General features: G+C 38.2%; 1 protein-coding gene across 1 annotated transcript in view; it reads left to right on the top strand.

Moving 5' to 3' along the window:
* Positions 1-21,303, top strand: part of Adgrg4 (adhesion G protein-coupled receptor G4) — a 102,377-nt gene that overhangs the window by 62,707 nt on the left and 18,367 nt on the right. Inside the window, exons 12-18 of the mRNA XM_013018051.1 lie at positions 1,490-1,649; positions 5,154-5,288; positions 9,607-9,726; positions 10,864-10,909; positions 12,573-12,676; positions 18,595-18,716; positions 20,578-20,846. Coding sequence (XP_012873505.1) covers positions 1,490-1,649; positions 5,154-5,288; positions 9,607-9,726; positions 10,864-10,909; positions 12,573-12,676; positions 18,595-18,716; positions 20,578-20,846 — 956 coding nt within the window. The remainder of the gene's footprint in view (positions 1-1,489; positions 1,650-5,153; positions 5,289-9,606; positions 9,727-10,863; positions 10,910-12,572; positions 12,677-18,594; positions 18,717-20,577; positions 20,847-21,303) is intronic.

The following is a 21,303-nucleotide window of genomic DNA, read 5'->3' as shown; positions in this document are numbered from 1 at the left end:
GTTGGAAAAGATGCCTTCAATTTTGAATTGAATACTAGTGAAAAAATAACTTTGAAATAAATACTTACCCCATGCCCAAACCTCCAACCTAGTTCTCCAACCCATTGCTTTGCCAGGATTCCACATTTCTATAAAAAATGTGTCTAATCCATGTTAATGAGAAAATGTTGGAAATTGTACTAGTTAGCGCCTTCTAACTCACTGTCAACAATAACTACTCACATATACTTTTAAAAAATCTATTTAAACCTCCAGTGGAATCCATCTATTCCTATCTCTGTCCTCATCTTCAGTCCCAGCTTCAGTTCTCTTCTGGCTAACTACAGTAGAGACCAGTATAGCCTCCTCTGGTCTCGCTGCTTCCACTCTTGTCCCTCTATAGCAGCCAGGGCGATTGTTTAATGTGTATAACAGATCATGTCTTGCTTTTAAAACCACTCAGTTGTGTGTCAAATAAAATCTAAACTTCTTAGAAGGCATATCAGATGCCTAAAGCATTTGATTTTATGGTAATTTCACTTAATTTGTCAAATAACTTTTTGGATGTGTCCTAATATTACCTCTGACTCTGTAGGCATGGAAACTATGGCTCACGGTGGTCATTTGGCTTTCCTAACAATGAATGTTTTGTTAAATACTACTACTACTACTACTATAATTTGGCATTACTGGGGTGTGAACTCAGGGCCTCATACTTGCTAAGCAGGTACTTTGCCACTTGAACTACTTCAGTAGTTTCCTTTTGGGATTGGTTATTATATTTGAGAAACCATCTTACTTTAGGCACTGAACACTCTGGACTGTAATCCTCCTGTTTGTACTTCCCTTTATCATTGAGAAGACAGGCACAGCTCACGGTGCCCAGTCAGTCATTGTACTTCCACTGTATACCTTGGGATGACAGATTGTGCACTCAACCATTGAGATAGATCTGGAGAATTTTTATGCCTAGTCTGGCCTTGAACCACAATTCCTCCACTTTTTACTCCCCGAGTAGCTATGATTATAAGTTTGGGCTACCACATCTGGCCCCACAGTTGGATATTACTCTGCCTGGTTCCAAAGCCAGAAATCTTATTTGGGTGATACTGAGATTTGAACTCAGGGGCTTAAGTAATGCTATTAGCCCTTTCCGCTTTAGACATTTTAAAAAATATGTTGGAATAGGGTCATACTTTCCCCGCATCTGGCCTAGAATATCCTCCTATTTGTGCTTCCTGCATAATTTGGAAGACAGGCCACATTCTCCACCCTTCTTGATTTTTTAAATTGGTTGACACAAAATGTCACAAATGTTTTCTCCTGTGCTGGCCTCAAACTACAATCCTCCCAATTTTACCCTCCCAAGCTCTTATGTAATAATTCTTCAACAATGTAAGATGATAATTAGAGCACAGAGCAAAGTCTTTCAATGAGGAAATCTTGTGAGGAGGATGGGTTTTACATTAATGAAGTAGGAAGATTCTTCTTCACCCATGTTTCTTTGCAGAATTCTCAGGACAATCGAGCGTGCTGGTCACAAGATAGAGTTTTCAGGGAGGACGGCAAATATCACAGTGGGTGGGCTGGCTTTGGCTGTGCTGCGAATGGACCACAGGTTTGAAGGTATGGCCTTCAGCATCTGTTCCTATGAAGTCACAGCTCCTGAGGTGAGTGCAACTCTGAAAAGAACCAGGCAACTATTTCCAGGTATCATTCAGGAATTTCTTAGATGGGAGAAAGAACATTACTAGAATTTCTTTAGGGGATTTTATGAAAATACAAATATCCCAAGGAATTGTCATATAACCCTTGGTAGGCTGACATTTTAGTTGGAATGATGTCTCTGATATGCAAAATATGGCCTTGTGACCGAAAATCATCTCCTATGTCAATCATCACTTATGGAGTACTTACAATATATTGTACATTGTGTTAGTCTTTTGTGAATATGTAAGAAAAACAAAACAGTTAAAATTTTGTCTAAGGATACACATCTTAATAATTACTTCATACCCATTTTTTCCCTTGAGTAAATATATGAAACTTGTCTAAAGAAATCTTTGTCAGCTGGGCACTGGTGGCTCACACATGTAATTCTAGCTACTTAAGGAGGTTGAGATTTTAGAGTAGTGGTTCCTAGCCAGCCTGGGAAGGAAAGTCTGCGAGGCTCTTTTATGTATTAAATTTTATTTTATTTTATTGTAAGGGTGATGTCAGAGGGGTTACAGTTACATAAATAAGGCAATGAGTACATTTCTTGTTGAACATTGTTACCTCTTCCCTTGTTTTCTCCCACTTTCCTTCCCTGCCCCCCCACCCTGACTCCCTTCACCCACAAGTTATAAAATTCATTTCCACCATAGTGTCTAGTGAATATTGCTGTTGCTTTAGTTCACCCTTTGTTTTTTGTCTCACCGTTTTGTTATTCCCCTTTCCTTCCCCAAATCATAAACATATATACATGACATAGAGTACCAAAAATAAAAATCAGTGACAACGGGATAAATGAAAGGGAAAAAATGAGAGAAATAACTTCACAGAGTACATTGAAAAACAAAAACAAAATCAAAGAAACAAAAACTCTTGTTTCCCTATCTTGGAGTTCATTTCAGTTAGCATTATTTTATATGATCATAGCTATTGAGCTATAGTGATCCTCTGCTAGGGATATCCTAGACATATTCTAATTATTACAAATGAGGGAAAACATGGAGCCTGTTTCTTTGGGTCTGTCTTACTTCACTTAATATGATTTTTTTCAAGTCTTTCCATTTCCGTACAAATGGGGCAATGTCATTCTTTCTGATGGAGACATAGAATTCCATTGTGTATATATACCACATTTTCTTGATCCATTCATCTACTGAGGGGCATCTGGGTTGGTTCCATATGTTAGCTATGGTAAGTAATGCTGCAGTGAACATAGCTGGTAGCTTTAGTGTGACCTTGTTTGTGATCATTTGGATAAATGTCCAGGAATGGGATAGTTGGGTCATAGGGGAGCTTTAGTCTTTTGAGGAACCTCTAGTGGTTGAACCAGACTACTTCAACCAGTTTACATTCCTACCAATAGTATAGTAGAACTCCTTTTTGGCCACATCCCTGTCAACATCTGTTTCTATTTCTTGCTAAGGGTGCAACAGTGATACTCACAAGACAATATGTTGGAAATGATCTGTACCACTTGGAGAGGGTTGGGGGACGGAAAGTGGGAGAAAAATGAGGGAGGACAGGAAATTACTCACTACCTTACTTATGTAACTGTAACTCCTCTGTTCATCACTTTGACAATAAAAATAAAAAAAATGTTCAGAGACAGTGCCCAGGCCCTGAGGTCAAGCTGTAGGACACACACACACACACACACACACACACACACACACACACATACACGAAACATTTTTTGCACGCAAAGGATGAAAACATTTTTGTTTCTTTTTTTTAAATTTTTATTGTAAAGTTGATGCACACAGGGGTTACAGTTACACAAGTCAGGTAATGAGTACATTTCTTTTTGAACAATGTCACCTCCCAGCATTTTTACTCCTGACCCCCTCCCCCACAAGTTGTATAGTTCGTTTTCAATACAATGTCTAGTGAGTATCACAGATGAATTAGTTCACCCTGACCTTTTTTAAGGACAATCTCACTGTTTCTCTGAACTTGAACTTGGGATCCTCCTGCCTCTGACTTCTAAATACTGAGATTATAAGCATGTGCTACCATGCCTAGAAGTCTTCTGACAAATTTATTCTTGAGTGTTTGTTTTTATGTTGCTACAAATAGAGTAATTTTTAAATTTGATTTTCCAATTATTTGCTGCTAATAAGTAAAATGCAATTGATTATGTATAAAATATGTTATGTATAGTTTATTTATTTTCTATTACATATGCAATACAGGTTGACTGAGCATTTTTAATTTAAAAATCCAGAATCTAAAATTACTTTGTAATTTTGGATTTAGGAGCTTTTCAGGATTCTGATTGGCAAAGTCTATGCAAATATATGTTTGTAAATCCCCCAAAATCTGAAATATTTCAACTCCTAAGTATTTGTGGATAAGAGACTTCCTATGGACTTGCTGGGTTCATTTATTTCTAGTTGTTGTTTTGCAGATTCCTTAAGACTATACAAGCAAAAATCATCTATGTAGAGTTTTATACCTTCCTTTATTTCTTCTATGCATGTCTGTCTTCCTTTGTATACAAGGATCATGCATGCCATGGAATTTGATTCTAAGTGTGAGGGTGAATGTGTATGTCTATCTGTGAGCAATCATGTCTTTTCCTATGATCCTGAGTAGGATTGTGAATATATTCTGTTTATGTTCACTAGACTCATGTCTTGACCTGTGATTCTTAATAGGTTGGTGTGTGTGTGTGTGTGTGTGTGTGTGTGTGTGTGTGTGGTGTGTTCATGTTTCTGTCAGTTTATGCATACATTCTAAATCATATTTTGGATTTGATTCTGATTTTGAGTGTGTTTGTCTTATTTTATCTGTGTGTGTGTGTGTGTGTGTGTGTGTGGGTGGGTGTGTGTTCCCCAGGATCATCACTTGTTCTGTGATTTTGATTGTGTTTGAGTTTGTGTCTGTCTGTGTGCACAAGGATCATGAACCTGGCCTGTAATTCTGAAGTTGTGTGTGTGTGTGTGTGTGTGTGTGTGTGTGTGTGTGTGTATGTCTATCTGTCTGTCTGTCTATCTATCTATATACATGAAATCATGCCTGAGCATTGATTCTGAGTGTGAGTATGCATATATGTGTTTGTCTGTGTACATGCATCAGGATCATGTTTTGGCCTGTGACTCTTGGTTTGTGATTTCAAGTGTGAGTGTGCTTGTTTGTCTATGTACACTAGAATCATGCCTTGGCTTGTGTTTCAGAAAATGTATGTCTGTGTACACTGGGATTGCATCTTGTTCTATGTTTCTGAGTGTTAATAGATGTGTATTTCTATAAACTCTAAGATATCTTGGCCTGTGCTTCTGAATGTGCATGTGTTTGTGCATGTGCATGCATGGGCAAAGGCATGGAGGTAGTATAGTTTATGGAGGTAGTTTCCAGTGTTAGGTGGGATACTTTGTGAAAAGAATAGGATGGGAAGTGAGTAAGATTTCATTCTGATGGCTGAGCTCTCTGAGTTTTTGTTTCCTGGTTTTTCTTGGCAGATTTACTTAGGTGATGTCCCTTTGGGGAAGGTTTTGGCTTCCATATATTTACCTAAATCACTGAGGGAAAGAATTCCTTTTAATGGCTTGCAAACTATTTTGTTCAGTTTTTTTGGCCAAACTTCACTCTTTAAGGTAAGTTCTTGCTTCTGATAACTGTCATGAACTGGGACATGGTGACTCATTGTAATTATAATCTCCTGCTACTTTCAAACTGTTCTGTTTATTTTAGAATATTCTCTCTGATTGATTCCACGAGTGCTATTTAGCACAAGCTCAGGCCCTCAACATGGATCAACATGTACTTTAATAATATTATACAGCTTTGGGTTTATTTTATTTTTTTGTTGGTCATGGGGCTTGAACTTTGGGCCTGGGTATTGTCCCTCAGCTTGTCAGCTCAAGGCAAACACTACCACTTGAGCCACCACACCACTTCTGGTTTTCTGATCCTTTATTGGAGATGAGAGTCTCACAGACTTTCCTGCCTGGGCCGGCTTTGAATTGCAATCCTCAAATCTCAGCCTCCTGAGTAGCTAGGATTACATGTATGAGTCATCAGCACCTGGCAATGTTATACTTTTTAACTTGATTCTCAGCTTTGGAAGGGACATTAAGAATTATGTGATGATCATACAGAGGCCACATTCTCCTAACAATGACCTTTTAATTTGCCAGTGCTCTCCCAGTCTTTCCTGCTTTATCAAAGTCACAGTACCCATTAAGGTGGGGGGGGGCACTAATTTACTCAACACCTGACTACAGGCACTTACTGTGCCCTTTCCCTGGATCACAGAACCTTCTCTGAAGACTCTAGTCACCACCCATGCTAAAACAGATAAAATGTGATACGTGACGATCATGGGTTCAGGAACCAAACTTGTGGAAAGCTCACTTTACCATCTGCTACTTGGGCAAGTTATTCAACCACCATGTACCTTAGTTTCCTCCTGTGTAAAGTTGAGTAGGAAGGGATGTTGAAAGACTAAGGAAGTTAACATCTACACAAAATACTATGTTGCCTGGCACCAACATATGTGGTTTGCATTGCTCTTATTAGTATCCTATCTTGGGTTTCTGCCTAACAAAAGGTCCATTCCTTCACATCATGCTATCTCATCTAGCTGCGAGGAAGACAGTAATCAGATTTTAAGTGACATTGATGATGGTGAACACTATTGGTTGTTAATATTTACATTTACCATCTCATTTATTTCTCACAAGAAACAAAAACTTAAAGAGGTAACTTAAAGATGTAACACAGGAATCAAATTCAGCATGTCTGACACCAAATTCATGTATATATAATGCCTTAATTTTTCCAGGTGTATTTCTGCTTCTAAGGAGATTATCCAAAACATTAGCTTTGTAGTGGTCAAAAATTTACAGGTTAAACAAATCTGTGAATCTCTCTGGGGAAGAACAGTTCAAAATATACCATACACCTTTACCAACTCAAATATACCATGCCACCCGCAACTATATCTGTTCCCTTGGAATTCTATAATCACTTGTCTGTAAGTTCTATTTATTCCTGTAGACCTAGCTGCAATACTACCCAGGAAGACTGCCTAGAGCTAGTGAACCCCTCCTCTCTTTCTTGCCTGCTCCCTGGACAGAAGAGTTTTTAGTACACATAAAAATTTAAAATGTGCCGGGCCATGGTGGCTCATGCCTATAATCGAGCTACTCAGGAGGCTGAGATCTGAGGATCACGGTTCAAAGCCAGCCCGGGCAGGAAAGTCCATGAGAGTCTTATCTCCAATAAACCACTAGAAAAGAGGAAGTGGCACTGTGGCTCAAGCGGTAGAGCACTTGCCTTGAGCTGAAGAATGCAGGGACAGCACCCAAGCCCAGAGTTCAAGCCTCATGACCCACCAAAAATTTTTTTAATGTATTTTGTAGTTGTCTAAACCTTTTAATAGGCTTGTCACTTCTCTGTATCATATGAGACACCATTATTTGTGTTCTTAATTTCACTTCTTTCTTTACAGGGCTGTGTTCATCCATTAGAACAAAAGATAAACTTGTTTTGCATAGATTTCACACTTAATAAGCAATTTTTATTCACTAACACCTTCCACCAAAAGACATTAGAGATCTTTACCAAAATTAGCCTACGGACGTCATAGTGTCAGAGGAAGAAGTATTAGAACTAGCCTGCCATCAAATTCAGAGCTTGGGGGCGGGGATGGGGTAGTTATGATAACTCACAGTGTCTCATGACCACATTTCACCAGTAAGGGCCAGTGAAACCCAGAAAAGGGAAGGTACCTGTTAAGATGGCATAATGTATTGCTTTATTCATCTAGCAAATGTCCATCACATTCTTACCCTGTGTCATTTATGGAGCTAGATACTGGGGCTATAATGCCAAGCAAGACAGACATAAGGGCTGTTGTCATGGAAAGTACAGTGAAATGAGATTGAGTAGAAACTGGAAGGTTTCAGCACTGAAGGGGAACCTAGGTTGGGAATTTGGCCACCGGTTGCTGAGGAGAGAGTGTTTAAAGGCATAATACCTTTTACATATCTTTTTCTCCAGTCTCCAAATCTCACAGCCTTGCTTTTATAATGCTTCCTCTAACATCTTTTGATCAAAATCTTAACTGTCATTACAGCATATTACCTTTGAAATTGTTGATAAGAACATCTTGTACCTCCTCCTCCACGCCTCTACTAGTTAGCTTTGGTTCTCAGGGAGGTGAAATGCGCTAGGCAAGGGCATAGTGTTATGGGGACTGTGTCACTGAAAAAGAGGACCTCACCACTCATCATGAAGAGCAGGAATCACTTTAAGAACCCCCTCAGCTTACAACTGAGAGTATGGAAGCTAGAAGATGAAGGAAATGGCAGGGGTGGAGAGAAGAGGGCTTCAGGGCAGAGGGAACAGTTTGTGTAAGAGTTCAGAAGTGTAACAGGTAAAACTTGAGTCAAGGGCACAGATGATAGGGGGGTTGAAAAATGATTTTGTTCCTTCCCCAGCAAGTCCACCATTTTGTAAGTAATAGAAATAAATCTAGAAAAGAGGTCAATTAGGTACTTAGTTATTGCGGGTTACAATTCTTTTGTTCCTTTCTACCATAGAGAAAAGATATCTGTTAGGTTAATTGGGTGGGTAATTACAGATCATTCAGTCTATCCTTCCTCATGTCACGAATAGTCCAGAAAGCAGGAGGGGAAGTTCTTTTGACTAACAAGAGTGCATGGGCTAATACTTGGTCTTTTGAGTGTGAGTCAGGGCCCTTTCCATTCTAGCTTACTGTTGATCTTCCTCTATATCAGGCTGTCCCCAGGGAACTACATTGGGAAGGGAACACTAAGTTATTGTTAGTTTGGGATGAACACAACTGGCTATGAAACTAGAAGAGAGTTCTAGTGAAGAGCTTCCTAGTGGCTCAAGGTTGCATTCACAATTACCCAGGTTAGTGAGTGGGTACCATCCAGTATTTCTTCATGAATATATCACACCATTTTCATACCTCCTCTAGGCTTTCTTAGCAAGTTGATAGTGGACATCGTTTCTCTCTATCCTTCTTTCTCCATTCCTGTCTGTGGTCTCTTCAGATGTGCCTAAGAGGAGGCAAATGCTCAGCTGTCTTACCTTACCTTGCCCTTTAGTGCTCTGGTCTTGAAATTAATTAGTACTCCCCATTACCTTTAAACCAACATTAATTAACCATCTGTGCTCTGTCATTTATTGGCTGTATTGTATTTATACATTCTGGTATTAAGCCTGTCCAAGCCTCTGTTTATGAGAAAGTGTCTACATAATACCAGTGAGGAATTGAAGATTATATGCATGCCGAAAACACTTAAACAAAGTGTCATGGGCACACGGTAAATTATGTAATGTACAGTATTCTGTGCAGGAATTGCCAAGGCTCACAATGCCTGGGTTATGTCCTCCAATTGCATAGTCTTAAAGGAAGGAGGTGACTATCCTTAGAGACTTATTTCAAATTGGAGGTTGATCAGCCTGCTTACATCTCTAGTGAGCACAGAACAAGGAGTGGTTTATAGCTAATCCATGATAAAGTTAGAGTCTTATAAGGAGAGATTCTCTTTATAAAGATGGATGAGGATTATAATTAGAGAAGTTGTGAACTGTAGGCAGCTGGAGAGTTGTCCAAGTAGGAAATAATTATTTTTTGTTGCTTGTGCAATATTAAGGTACAAGTACAAAAGCATGTTAATTGGCTTGGTTGGATAGATAATGGGAATGTATGGATGGGTTAATGACTTTTTCTAGTTCAGTGTAATTGAGACTTTATGTGAAGAGGAGAGATGAGCTGATCTTTGAAAAGTCAGTTCTTAATTTGTATATTTATTTTCCATATTTCTGAAACTAATACTATTCATAGCACTTCATAGATTCAGATTGACAACAATGACTATGTAAGAAATTATGAATTTAGGGCCTAAATTCATCTTCTTTATGTTTCCTGTACAGATAAAAAATGCCACCAAGGCATTAACCACATACGTTTTGAGTGCCAGCATATCAGATACATCCATTCAAAATCTGGCTGATCCAGTGGTTATCACTCTGCAGCACATTGATGGAAACTGGGTAACATAGCCATTTTTGTTTGAGGACCAAATTACCTCAGAAACCCTCTTCGATTTTCTTGTTAAAAATAATTGGTTAACATACATAATGAAAAGATTTAATGATGCTTGTTCCATTCCAGGTAGCAGAGATGTGAGATAACTGGGGCATGTAGAAATAATGTTATGTTCTAAAGTGATAGCAATAGCAAATGGTGGGCATTCTAACATTATGACACATCGGCAAAGCAATGACTAAGGATAGATGGGCCTCTTGGTTGTACTATCAAGCTTAAAAACATTTGACTCCATATATGTTTAAGAGAGGCAAACAATTTCAATCAAAACAACTGAACCTTTGTATTCTTGGGGCTTCCATGAAAAGCATTACATTGTGTATTAATTATCATCAAAGAACTAAAACCATAGTCATACGGCATAACATAAGGCATACATTACTAAATGATCAAATTTAGCCCTAGTATAAGAATGAATTACTATTCCATTCTGTGATGTTAATGTGTGTCCAGTGTGGTCTTCCTTAATTTGCAATCTAAAAGTCCATATGGTGTAACATATTTTTCACTAATCTTGCTTCTAGAAGAAAAAGAGGGAGAGTAAGAGAGGGAATCTAGAAAACAGATACCAAATGAAACATGTTTAGATTGGTAACATCTCTCATTTGGGAGCTCTCAAAATCAACCCCAATAACTGTTTCTTGCTTCCAGTTTCAGTAATGTTCAATAGGCTTAATAAAGGCAGAAACTCAATCTTCTGTCAATAAGATTTGTTCTAAGCTTTGAGCCTTCAATTTCGGAGCTCCATAAAAAACAGCTGCTACACATCAGTCCGGCCTGACTAGCCATAGCCTCCTGGATCATGATCTGGGAACATGACAAATTCCAAGTATTTTGAATGATACATGCCAGATCACCATGCAGTGACATGCTGTCTTCTTGATGATAAATGCAGGATTACATGGGGGTTGAGCTTAAAAACAATTCAAAAAATAGTCTGAGTATGTGTGTGTATATGTATGCATACACACCCATATACATATCTACTAACTAAAAATGAAAACGTTTTGGGTGTATTTGTTACTGTGTAGTAACCCTCTCAAGAATAGATGTTTACCTCTGATTTCTTTTTTCCTTATCAGAATTATGATCAAGTTTATTGTGCCTTTTGGGATTTTGCCACTAACAGTAAGTGTTTTTAGGAGCAAACTTAACTTTGCCCTCATTGTTTTCCTATTTGGTAGTTGAAGGGACATGCCTTGTCTTGAAGTCTTGGTCTTATTAGATCCTACAAAGCACAGTGAATAGACTAAATATCAGATATAATTTTCATAGCAAATTAAGGCAAAGAAACTTAAGGAAAATTCCTTTTTGCTAAGACAATTGCTAGGACAATTACTAAAATCATACAACTTAGAGGTGTGCAAAGTTGGGAGAAAGAAACTAGAAAGACCAGTGCAGAGTAGCTTTGAGCTATTTAAAGCAAATTGAGAAATGATCGCATGACTCCTTATCTATGCTTTCCTATGGGAATTTGCAAAGCATTAAGATCATCTTCTTCCTCTTCCCACCCTTTGTAAAGCCACCGTGTGACCTTTGATAGGCATTTACTATCTTAGGGCCCCATTTTTTTTAATGTTTTCATTAAGGTGATGAGACATCTCGATTGGTCCCTAAGGGCCCCTCCTCTTTGGGTAAATATGAATATTTGGTGACAGTCCAGCTAAGGGGGATGACTGCTGTGTTTCTCTAAGGTTTGCTATCTCCACTGGAATGTCTCGTGCTACTATCAAATATCAGAGAATTCCTACCTAGGATCAACTTCCCCTGGAATGCCAGGCCTGGCTATGAGATGCTCCTTCTCTCTGTGGAAACTCTTCCTTGGGAATTTCTTTTATTTCACTATCTTTAATATTCTAGGAGAAAAGGAAAATCCTATCCCCTTTAAGCTTCTTAGGATGCAGAACTACACCCCTTTCTGAAAAAACAGAAACAACACTCTCCTTGCCCGGTCTCTTCCAAATCTCTCAGGAAAAGAGCCCTGTAAAATGATATGCCTTGTCCCAACAGCTTCAATAAGTTGACCTCTGTGCTCATGAATGCCAACTGGTGAATATCCCCAGAGTATCTTTTGCTCCTGACTTTCTAGCCTGTAGACCCAAACTTCTAGGAAAAAAAAAACAGATTAAGATCTGATACACAATTCTGACCATATGAGAATACCTGCCCTGAGAAAAACCCTTTTGGTCAAATGCTATGCTGGAAGTTCTATGCTAAATTTCCTCTAGACTCAGGATTGGCAGGCAATGGCTGATGACGGCTTCAGAACCCTAAGTATGCTCAGGAGAAGCCATTCAGGTGTCCGGTAGACCAGATGCCCTAACTGGGCATTCTAGACAACAATCTGGCTTGGGCATGAAGCATTTGAAATCTTTTAATTTCTAGGTTGAACTGGCTGTTGCAAGTTTCTTATCCAATACTACTAAATAGGTTCAAGTGCTAGCCTATATTCCACAGGTTTATGCCTTTCACACATTTCAAGATTGTCCTGTTTCCTCTGTTCTGCCACCAGCATGGCAGAACTGTTGTTCATAGAGTCTGCCCTAATCTGTAGAGGGATGGATGGTACATGAATAGGAAAAGTGACAGACAGAAGTTATGCCATATATGAATCCCCTCCCAAGTCAATTTATTCTATTAGACTTAATTTAATTTTGGTATTCAATTTTATCTCTTTCTGTCTTAACCAACAATGCTAATTATAACACATGTTTGGATGGTGCATATAATGAAAAGTTAAACATTTCTGAGAAATTTAAAATTGCTTTGAAATTCCCTTCTGTCCCTGCAGATGGGCTAGGTGGATGGAATTCATCAGGCTGTAAAGTAAAAGAAACAAATGTGAATTATACAATCTGTCAGTGTGACCACCTCACCCACTTTGGAGTTTTAATGGTGAGTCCTCTCTTCATCACACCTCTATGGAGTTTGGAAAGTTGTGTTAGATTCAGACTTGCAATGTATTTAAGAACTAAGTTATGGAAAAAGTGGTATATAAGCAGAAAAGGCCTCCTCTCCTTCTATCTTGCTCATCCAAAGTACAGAGATTGAAACAGATTTATACTTTTCTCCTTATAAGATTAATGCCTGTTATTTAAATTTCAACCATACAGAAAAGGTCCTCATAGCACCCCTCCTGAAAGATTACTACTTCTGACAGTGTATTACGTATAGTCATTTACATTAATTGTGTATGTTTACATATGCTTTTGTTTTATAAAAGGGATTACTGGCTGTAATCCCAGTGCCCAGGCCCTGACTTCAAGCCCCAGGATTGGCACCAAAAATAAAAGTACAATCCAAATTTTCTTTTAAAAAATTTTATCTTTCGGAACATCAATAGATGGTACAAGGGGGTTACAATTTAACATGCCCATATAAGTATCCACTGACTGCTTCTTGATCAAAGCCACCCTTCCATCATTCTTCCCAATCCTGCTTGTTCCCTCCCTCAGACTCATTGCACATTTCACACTTCCTTCATGTTTTGACTACTTTATTTTCCATTTAGCTGTGCATATTACATAATATATTTGTCTAGTTCAATTTTTAAAGTACTTGTGAGGTGTAGTAGCAATGTATGGACTTAATGAATTTAACCAATCACCAGTTGGTTGATTTTTAGCTCCTTTCCTCTATTACGAGCTTTGTCTTAATACCCATCCTTATTTATTTATCTTAAAACACCAAGGAAAGTATTCCTGTAGGATAAGTGAATAGAAATAAAATTATTAGATTCACAGGCACGAACATTAAAGTTTTTAATATTGAAAATAATTAAAAATAAATAAAATAAAACTTTAAGCCTGGCTCAGGAGGCTCATTGGCATTATCCTAGGTACTTAGGGGACTGAAATCTGGAGGTTCTCTGGTCAAGGTCTACCTTAGAGATTTCTGGAGGGTCAAGGGAACCCTTAGAGATTCCATCTCCAAATTAACCAGCAAAAAGTTGGGCCCAGATTTCAAACCCTAGTACTGGGCAGAAAAATTAATAGTTGCTATCAAGTTGAAATATTTAAAAGATGTATTTTCTGTGTGTGTGCACACCGTTGCTCAGACTTGAACTCAGGACTTGGGCACTATTCCTTAGCTTTTCTACTGAATGCTAGTGTTCTGCCACTTGAACCACAAGTGCACTTCTGGATTTTTGTTGGTTAATTAGAGGTAGGAGTCTCACAGATTTCTTTGTATGGGCTGGTTTCAAATAACAATCTCAAATCTCGGCCTTCTAAGTAGCTAGGATTACAGTCATGAGCCACCTGTACTTGGTTACAAAAATCTGTTTTAAAGTATCTGTAATTCTTAACCTAATAAAAGTCATGTATACTGAGCTGAGCCTTAAAGTCTCAGCATCACTGTTAACTTAGTTCCTTCACTCCCATCAGAACTTGTTGTTTTCCTTCCAAATGATTCACAAATGTCTCCCTTCTTTTCTATCTACACACAAGTAATTTCTTAGTTCTTAGTTTACTCTCTATATACTGATATATGAATGTGTCCTATGTGAACTCTCTTTACAACAAATAGTGGGATCTTTGAGGGCTGGGAAGCTTGAAGGAAGTGTTACTTCTTTGTTTTAACATTTTAAAAACAGGGTCTTGCTACATAGCTCAGGCTCTACTCACATTTCCTATGTAGATCAGGCTAGCTTTACACACACTGTCCTCCTGCCACTACTTCCCAAGTGCTGATATTACAGCATTTGCTACCATAGCTAGCCTGACAATCTATTTTATATATTTTTCTTTTTTAATAAAATTATTGTAAGGGTGATATACAGAGGGATTACAGTTATGTAAGTAAGGTAATGAGCACATTTTTTTAATCAAACATTGTTACCTGCTCCTTCTTTTTCTCCCACTTTTTCCCCCCAACTCCCTCCCCCCCCCAAGTTCATCTCCAACATAGTATCTTGTGAGTATTGCTGTTGCATTGGTTCACCCTCTGTCTCACCATTTTGTTATAACCAGATCAGATAAACATATATATGAGACACAGGGTACCAAAATAAAAACAGTGACAACAGAAGATAAAACCCTGGGGAGGGGAGGAGAAAAAAATGAAGGGAAAAAGAAATAGCTTTACACAGTACACTAAAAACAAAAACAAAAAGAATCCCCCTCCAAAATAAAATACCTAGGAGTTAAGCAAAGAAGTAAAGGACCTCTATGATGAAAGCTTTAAAAACTTGAAAAAAGAAATTAAAGCAGAACTAAGGAAGTGGAAAAACCTCCCATGCTCCTGGTTTGGGAAGATTAACATCGTGAAAATAGCAATACTGCCAAAGGCTATCTACAAATTCAATGCAATACCTATCAATATCCAAACCTCATTCTTTAATGCAATAGCAGAAGCAATCCCAAAATTCATATGGAACAATAAAAGACTCCGAATAGCAAAAATGATCCTTAGCAGAAAGAACAATGCAGGAGGAATATCAATACCAAACTTCAAACCCTATTACAAAGTTACAGTAATCAAAACAGCTTGGTACTGGCACAAGAACAGACCTAAGGATTAGTGGAATAGAACTGAAGACCTAGAAATGACCCTGCAGAACTATAGCCACCTAATCTTTGATAAGAGAGCCAAAAAATAGGAGATGGAAGAAAGATAGCCTCTTCAGCAAATGGTGCTTGCAAATTGGTTAAACATCCATAGAAAACTAAGTTAGATCTTTATATATCACCCTGCTCCAGAATCAGCTCCAAATGGATCAAAGACCTCGAAGGCAGACACTGAATGTATTACAGGAAGGAATAGGTGAAACTCTAGGGCTCCTTGGAACAGGTCAAAATTTTCTTAATAAAAACACAGAAACACGATAAATCAGAGAAAGGTTGGACAAATGGGATTGCATGAAGTTGCATAGCTTCTGCATGACAAAGGACATAGCTAGCAAGATCAACAGAAAGCCCACAGATTGGGAAAAGATTTTCACTAGCCATACAACAGACAAGGGTCTCATCTAAAATATACCTGGAACTCAAAAAATTAAATCCCCCAATAACAAATCTTCAAAGATACAACTGCCCAATAAATAAGTGGGCTAAAGACTTAGAGACTTCTCTGAAGAGGAAATAAGAATGGCCAATAGACACGTGAAGAATTGCTCAATTGAGATTCCACCTCATCCCAGTTAGAATGCCTATAATCAAGAAAACTAGAGTTGCTGGAGGGGATGTAGCCAAAAGAGAATGCTACTACACTATTGGTGAGAATGTAAATTTGTTCAACCACTCTGGAAAGCAGTATGGAGGTTCCTCAAAAGACTAAACAAGGGCTGGGAAGGTGGCTCAGTGGTAGAGCGCTTGCTTTGCATGCCTGAGGCCCTGGTTCGATTCCTCAGCACCACATAAGCAAAAAGAAAAAAGCCGGAAGTGGTGCTGTGGTTCAAGTGGTAGAGCGCTAGCCTTGAGCTGAAGAGCTGAGGGACAGCGCCCAGGCGCAGAGTTCAGACCCCACGACCAGACCCCCCAAAAAAGACTAAACAAAAAACTACCCTATGACCAAGCAATCCCATTCTGGACATTTACTCAAATGACCACAGACAAGGTTACACTAAAGCTACCAGCACAACTGTGTTTATCACAGCATTATTTACCATAGCTAAGATATGGAACCAACCTCAGTAGATGAATGGATCAATAAAATGTGTTACATTTTCACAATGGAGTTCTATGCTTCCATCAAAAAGAATGACATCACCACATTCATAAGGAAATGGAAAGACTTGGAAAAATCATATTAAGTGAAGTAAGCCAGACCCAAAGAAACCTAGGTCCATGGTTTCCTGCATTTGTGATAATTAGTATATGTCTAGGATAGTCCTAGCAGAGGGTCACAATAGCTTAATTGCTATGTGAATATGACCATTTTTTTCTTTTCTATGAAAATTAAACAAATAAGAGGTACTCAATATTTGTGAGAACTGAGGGGTACTATCATTGTCTTTTGCTTGGTAGGCAAGTACTCTAACACATGAGCCATACTCTAATCTCTTATTGCCTTATTTATTTTTCACATAGAGTCTAGCATTTTCCCCAGGCTGTCCTCAGACTATGATCCTCCTACCTATGGCCTCCTACCTAACTGAGATCATAGCCATCAGCCACCATGTCAATTTGTTCTTTTGAGATAAGGTTTCCCTAACTTTTTTGCCTGGACTGGTCTCAAACCAAAATTTTATTGTTTAGCTCCCTCCCAAATGGCTAAAGAGTCAAAAGTTTCATGCTCATGTTCTAGCTTTTTCTGAAATTGTCTTTGTGGTTTTTGTTTGGAACATAGATTTTTCTTCTGAAATGTGAATGCTTGAAAGACACTAGCATTTCTCAGTCTTGACACTATTTCTGGTTAAACAATTATTTGACCCATATGTGTCAACCAATTATGTGCATTGTGAGATGTTCTGAAGCCTCCTACTATACGTCAGTAGCACCTTCACTACTTTTTTTTCTTTTTAAATACTGTACAGAGGTGTTACAATTACATGGGCAAGATAATGAGTACATTTCTTATTAAGCATTGTTGCCTTCTCCTTTGTTTCCCCTTCCCATCCCTTCTTATATCCCACCCCTCCACCCATATCCTCCCCTCCCCCCCCATCCCAGCCAAAGTTGTAAAGTTCGTTTTTCGACATAACGACTTGTACATCTCATTGTTGCAGTGGATCCACCTGTATCCCTATTTAGATGATTTGTTTTTTCCTTTCCCCTCCACAAATTATAACAACATCAAATACAGTGAAAGCAGGGGTCACATCGTGGGGGAGGGACATACAAAGCAACAAAGAAATCATCTTATAAATATGTTAGAAACAATTGCATGAAAGTAAAAAACATTTGAATACATATCTTGGGGTTCATTTCACCAAAAATTAACATATCTGACCTTTTCTGCTTGACTCAGACATATACTAGTTATTACAAATAAGGGAAACCATGGGGCCTATGTTTCTTTGGCACCTTCCCTACTTGTTATAAACCAAACTGTCCCTACATACTATCAAATGTCCTGAAGGGAGGGACAAAATTCCTTTCAGCTGGAAGTCTTCCCGAGAGTAAACCAGGAAAGTGTACTTGTACATTGAAATAATTTTGAGTCCATTTTGTATCTCTTTTTTTGTTGTCGTTGGTGGTCATGGGGGCTTGAACTCTGGGCCTGGGCACTGTCCCTCAGCTCTCCAGCTCAAGGCTAGTGCTCTACCACTTGAGCCCCAACACCACTTCTGGTTTTCTGAGTGGTTTATTGGAGATAAGAGTCTCATGCACTTTCCTGCCCGGGCTGGCTTTGAACTGTGATCCTCAGATCTCACCCTTCTGAATAGCTAGGATTACAGGCGTGAGCCACTGGTACCCGGCATATCTCTTTTTGAAACTCACATTAAGGACTTGCCAGATGGATTTCTAAGGTTCTCATTGTGTTTTAAGTTTTTAAACATGATGTAGTATCTAAGAAAAAGGAACATTTTTTTATGTTCCGTGTAGTGTTTGATGATTCTTAGATCAGCTAATGATTCATTTTGCATCCCAAATTCAAATCTATTAGCTTGATTATATTTTAAGTGTATAACATGTTAATGATAATGAAACCAAGGGCAAAATGTTATTCCAATCTTGTAGATGGCTATTCATGCCCTGTACACATCCAGTTGTGTTGGGTATAGTCAATAGTGTATGATCTTATCACGCATCCAGCTATATAATCTGGTTATATAAGAGCTATACAGAGATGAGAACTACTTGTTAACTGGAAGAATTCTACTATAAACTTCCTCTGGTAGATGTGTAAAACACAACACATTGATTTCCTAGGATTTATCCAGGTCTACAGTGGATGCAGTGAATGAACGGATATTAATGATTATAACATACACCGGATGTGGCATCTCCTCCATTTTCCTGGGAATTGCAATGGTGACATACATAGCTTTTCAGTAAGTGATACAGCCTTGCTCTAAGTTTAATTTGATTTGATGGATACTATTGTCATTGTAGCCCTGTTAATTTCACCAATACATCACATTAGAAAGACGTTAGATCACTGGACTATTAAGTGGGTAGGTTAAAGACAATACAAAATAATGGTCACCTCTGAGAACAATGGACTGGGGCTTGAACTGAAGACTTCATACCATTAACACCATGCTTCCAGCCCTCTAGCCCTCTTGTGCTTGTCCTGGGGCTTGCTCTCAGGGCCTAGGTGCTGTCCCTGAGCTTTCATGCTCCTGGCTAGAGCTGTACAACTTAAGCCACATTTCCACTTTCAACTTTTTGGTGGTTAAAGGAGATTAAAAAAATCTCATGGACTACGATTATAGTCATAAACCACTGGTGCCCAGAAAAAAAATTTTTTTAATCTGATTTTAATAGAGTTTTGAAGATAGGAATAGGAAATTTTCTCTACCAGGATGCAAGAACACTGACTTCAAAAAGTCAATTAACTAGACTTCATTAAAAATCAAAGCTTTCTTTATCAAAAGACATCGTAATGATAGAGAAAAGACCAACCACAGATTGAGAGATATTTACAAGGAATATAAGCAGACCCTAGGTAACCACAGTTATATGATTCCAAGGAGATCACTCTTGAAGAAAGCCAATGAATGATCAGGGTGCATAGTTTCAGTGTGGTACTGTGGATGTTTGCTTCCCACAATGCAGCCAACTTTTGCTAAAGACATACCACCTTTCAACTAATATCAACCTTTCACTTTAGCATTTAAAGATAGCCCACTAACTTTTACCTTGAATTTTAGTTTTTTTTAATTTTGAAAAGCATTTTTTCACAAATTGTGAGAAGCATAAGTGTACCCTTTGAGTTGTTGAAATGTGCTAGTACTTGTTATTGTTTTAATTTTTTTCTTTTTTTATTGTGAAAATACTGTGTCTTATTTAATTTTTGAGACAGCTCTCACTAACATAATCCAGGCTGGCCTCTGACTCTCAATTCTTTTACTTTTGCCTCCCCCAAAACTTAAGATTACAGGCATACACCACCACACCCAACATCTAACTTTCTATCTGAATGAAAGTTTTGCAGGTCTGTAGCGTGTAAAGATCCACTGAGGGCTTTCTTAAGACTGCTGCATATTACAAGTTGCCTCAGTTAAAGACATTCACAAAAGCCAGGTGCCAGAGGCTCATGTCTGTAATCCTAGCTACTCAGGAGGCTAGGACCCAGCAAGAAAATTCTATTTTTAAAGTTAGAAGACACTGGGCCAATTTCCAAAATGAACTTTGTGTTTGGATAGCGAAACCTAAGGGCATATTTCCATGGTGACAAGCCCTGCTGTTATCTTTTGAAATATTCAAGTAAATCTACTTCAACTGCTTTCCGTGGTCATTGTACTATTTACTTATCTCTAGATACAGTCTGCTAAACTGATGATGATAGAATTTCACCATATAGGAAACTCCTTCTTTCTTTCTAAATGAAAAAAAACAGGGGCTGATAAGTTGAGAAAAACTAATAATTCTATTTGTGTAAATCACCATATTTCAATATACTTGACTCTAGCTAGAAAGACAGGGGGAAACTCGAAAATTCAATATATGTAAGGTAAGATGAATACTTCTATTTAATTCTTTGGAGAGAGGATCTTGCTACATAGTCCAAGTTGGCTTAGATCTAGAAATCCTTCTTCCTCAACATTTCAACTGTTAGAATTATAGGTATGTACCACTCTCCCTGATGAGTAATTTAATGGTAATAAGTAGTATTTTGTTCTTTTTAATTCTTACTACACAGGTAAGGATGCAGAGCCTACCTCAATAAATATTGTGCTTTCTTTTTAGTAAACTTCGAAAAGATTATCCTTCCAAAATTCTGATCAATCTGTGCACAGCACTACTGATGCTAAACCTGGTATTTCTGGTCAATTCCTGGTTGTCATCATTTCAGAAAGAAGGACTTTGCATCACAGCTGCAGTAGCACTTCATTACTTCTTGCTTGTTTCTTTAACTTGGATGGGCCTGGAGGCCGTTCACATGTATTTTGCTCTAGTCAGAGTCTTCAACATATACATTCCACATTATATCTTTAAATTTTGTGTCGCTGGTTGGGGTAAGTATAGCTTTCCTTTACCTGAATCTCGTTCTTTAAAGCCTATGCATCTTTATTATTTCTACTCTTTGTTAGTCTGTTTTGTACTGTGTAACAGAAAATTGGAGATTAACTGATTTTGGCTCTACTGGGATTTAAATTCAGGGCCTTGTGCTTGTTTGGCTTGCTTGCTTAGTTTGTCCGATACCATTTGAGCCATGATTCTATCCCGGCTTTTTGCTGTTTGTTTTGAAGATGAAGTCTCATGAACTTTTTTCCTCAGACTGGCTTTAAACTGAGATAGAGTTATAGCATGAACCAATAGTGCTTGATTGAGACTGTGTCATTTATAAAGACATGTATTTCTCTTTTTTTCAGTGCATATTTTTTTATTGTGAAAATACTGTACAGAGGGGTTACAATTACATGGGCAAGATAATGAGTACATTTCTTATCAAGCATTGTTGCCTCCTCCTTT

This window comes from Dipodomys ordii, unplaced genomic scaffold (assembly GCF_000151885.1).
Source record: "Dipodomys ordii isolate 6190 unplaced genomic scaffold, Dord_2.0 Scaffold38, whole genome shotgun sequence".
NCBI lineage: Eukaryota > Metazoa > Chordata > Mammalia > Rodentia > Heteromyidae > Dipodomys > Dipodomys ordii.
The sequence above is the reverse complement of the archived record's forward strand: the minus strand, read 5'-3'. Positions and strand labels throughout refer to the sequence as shown.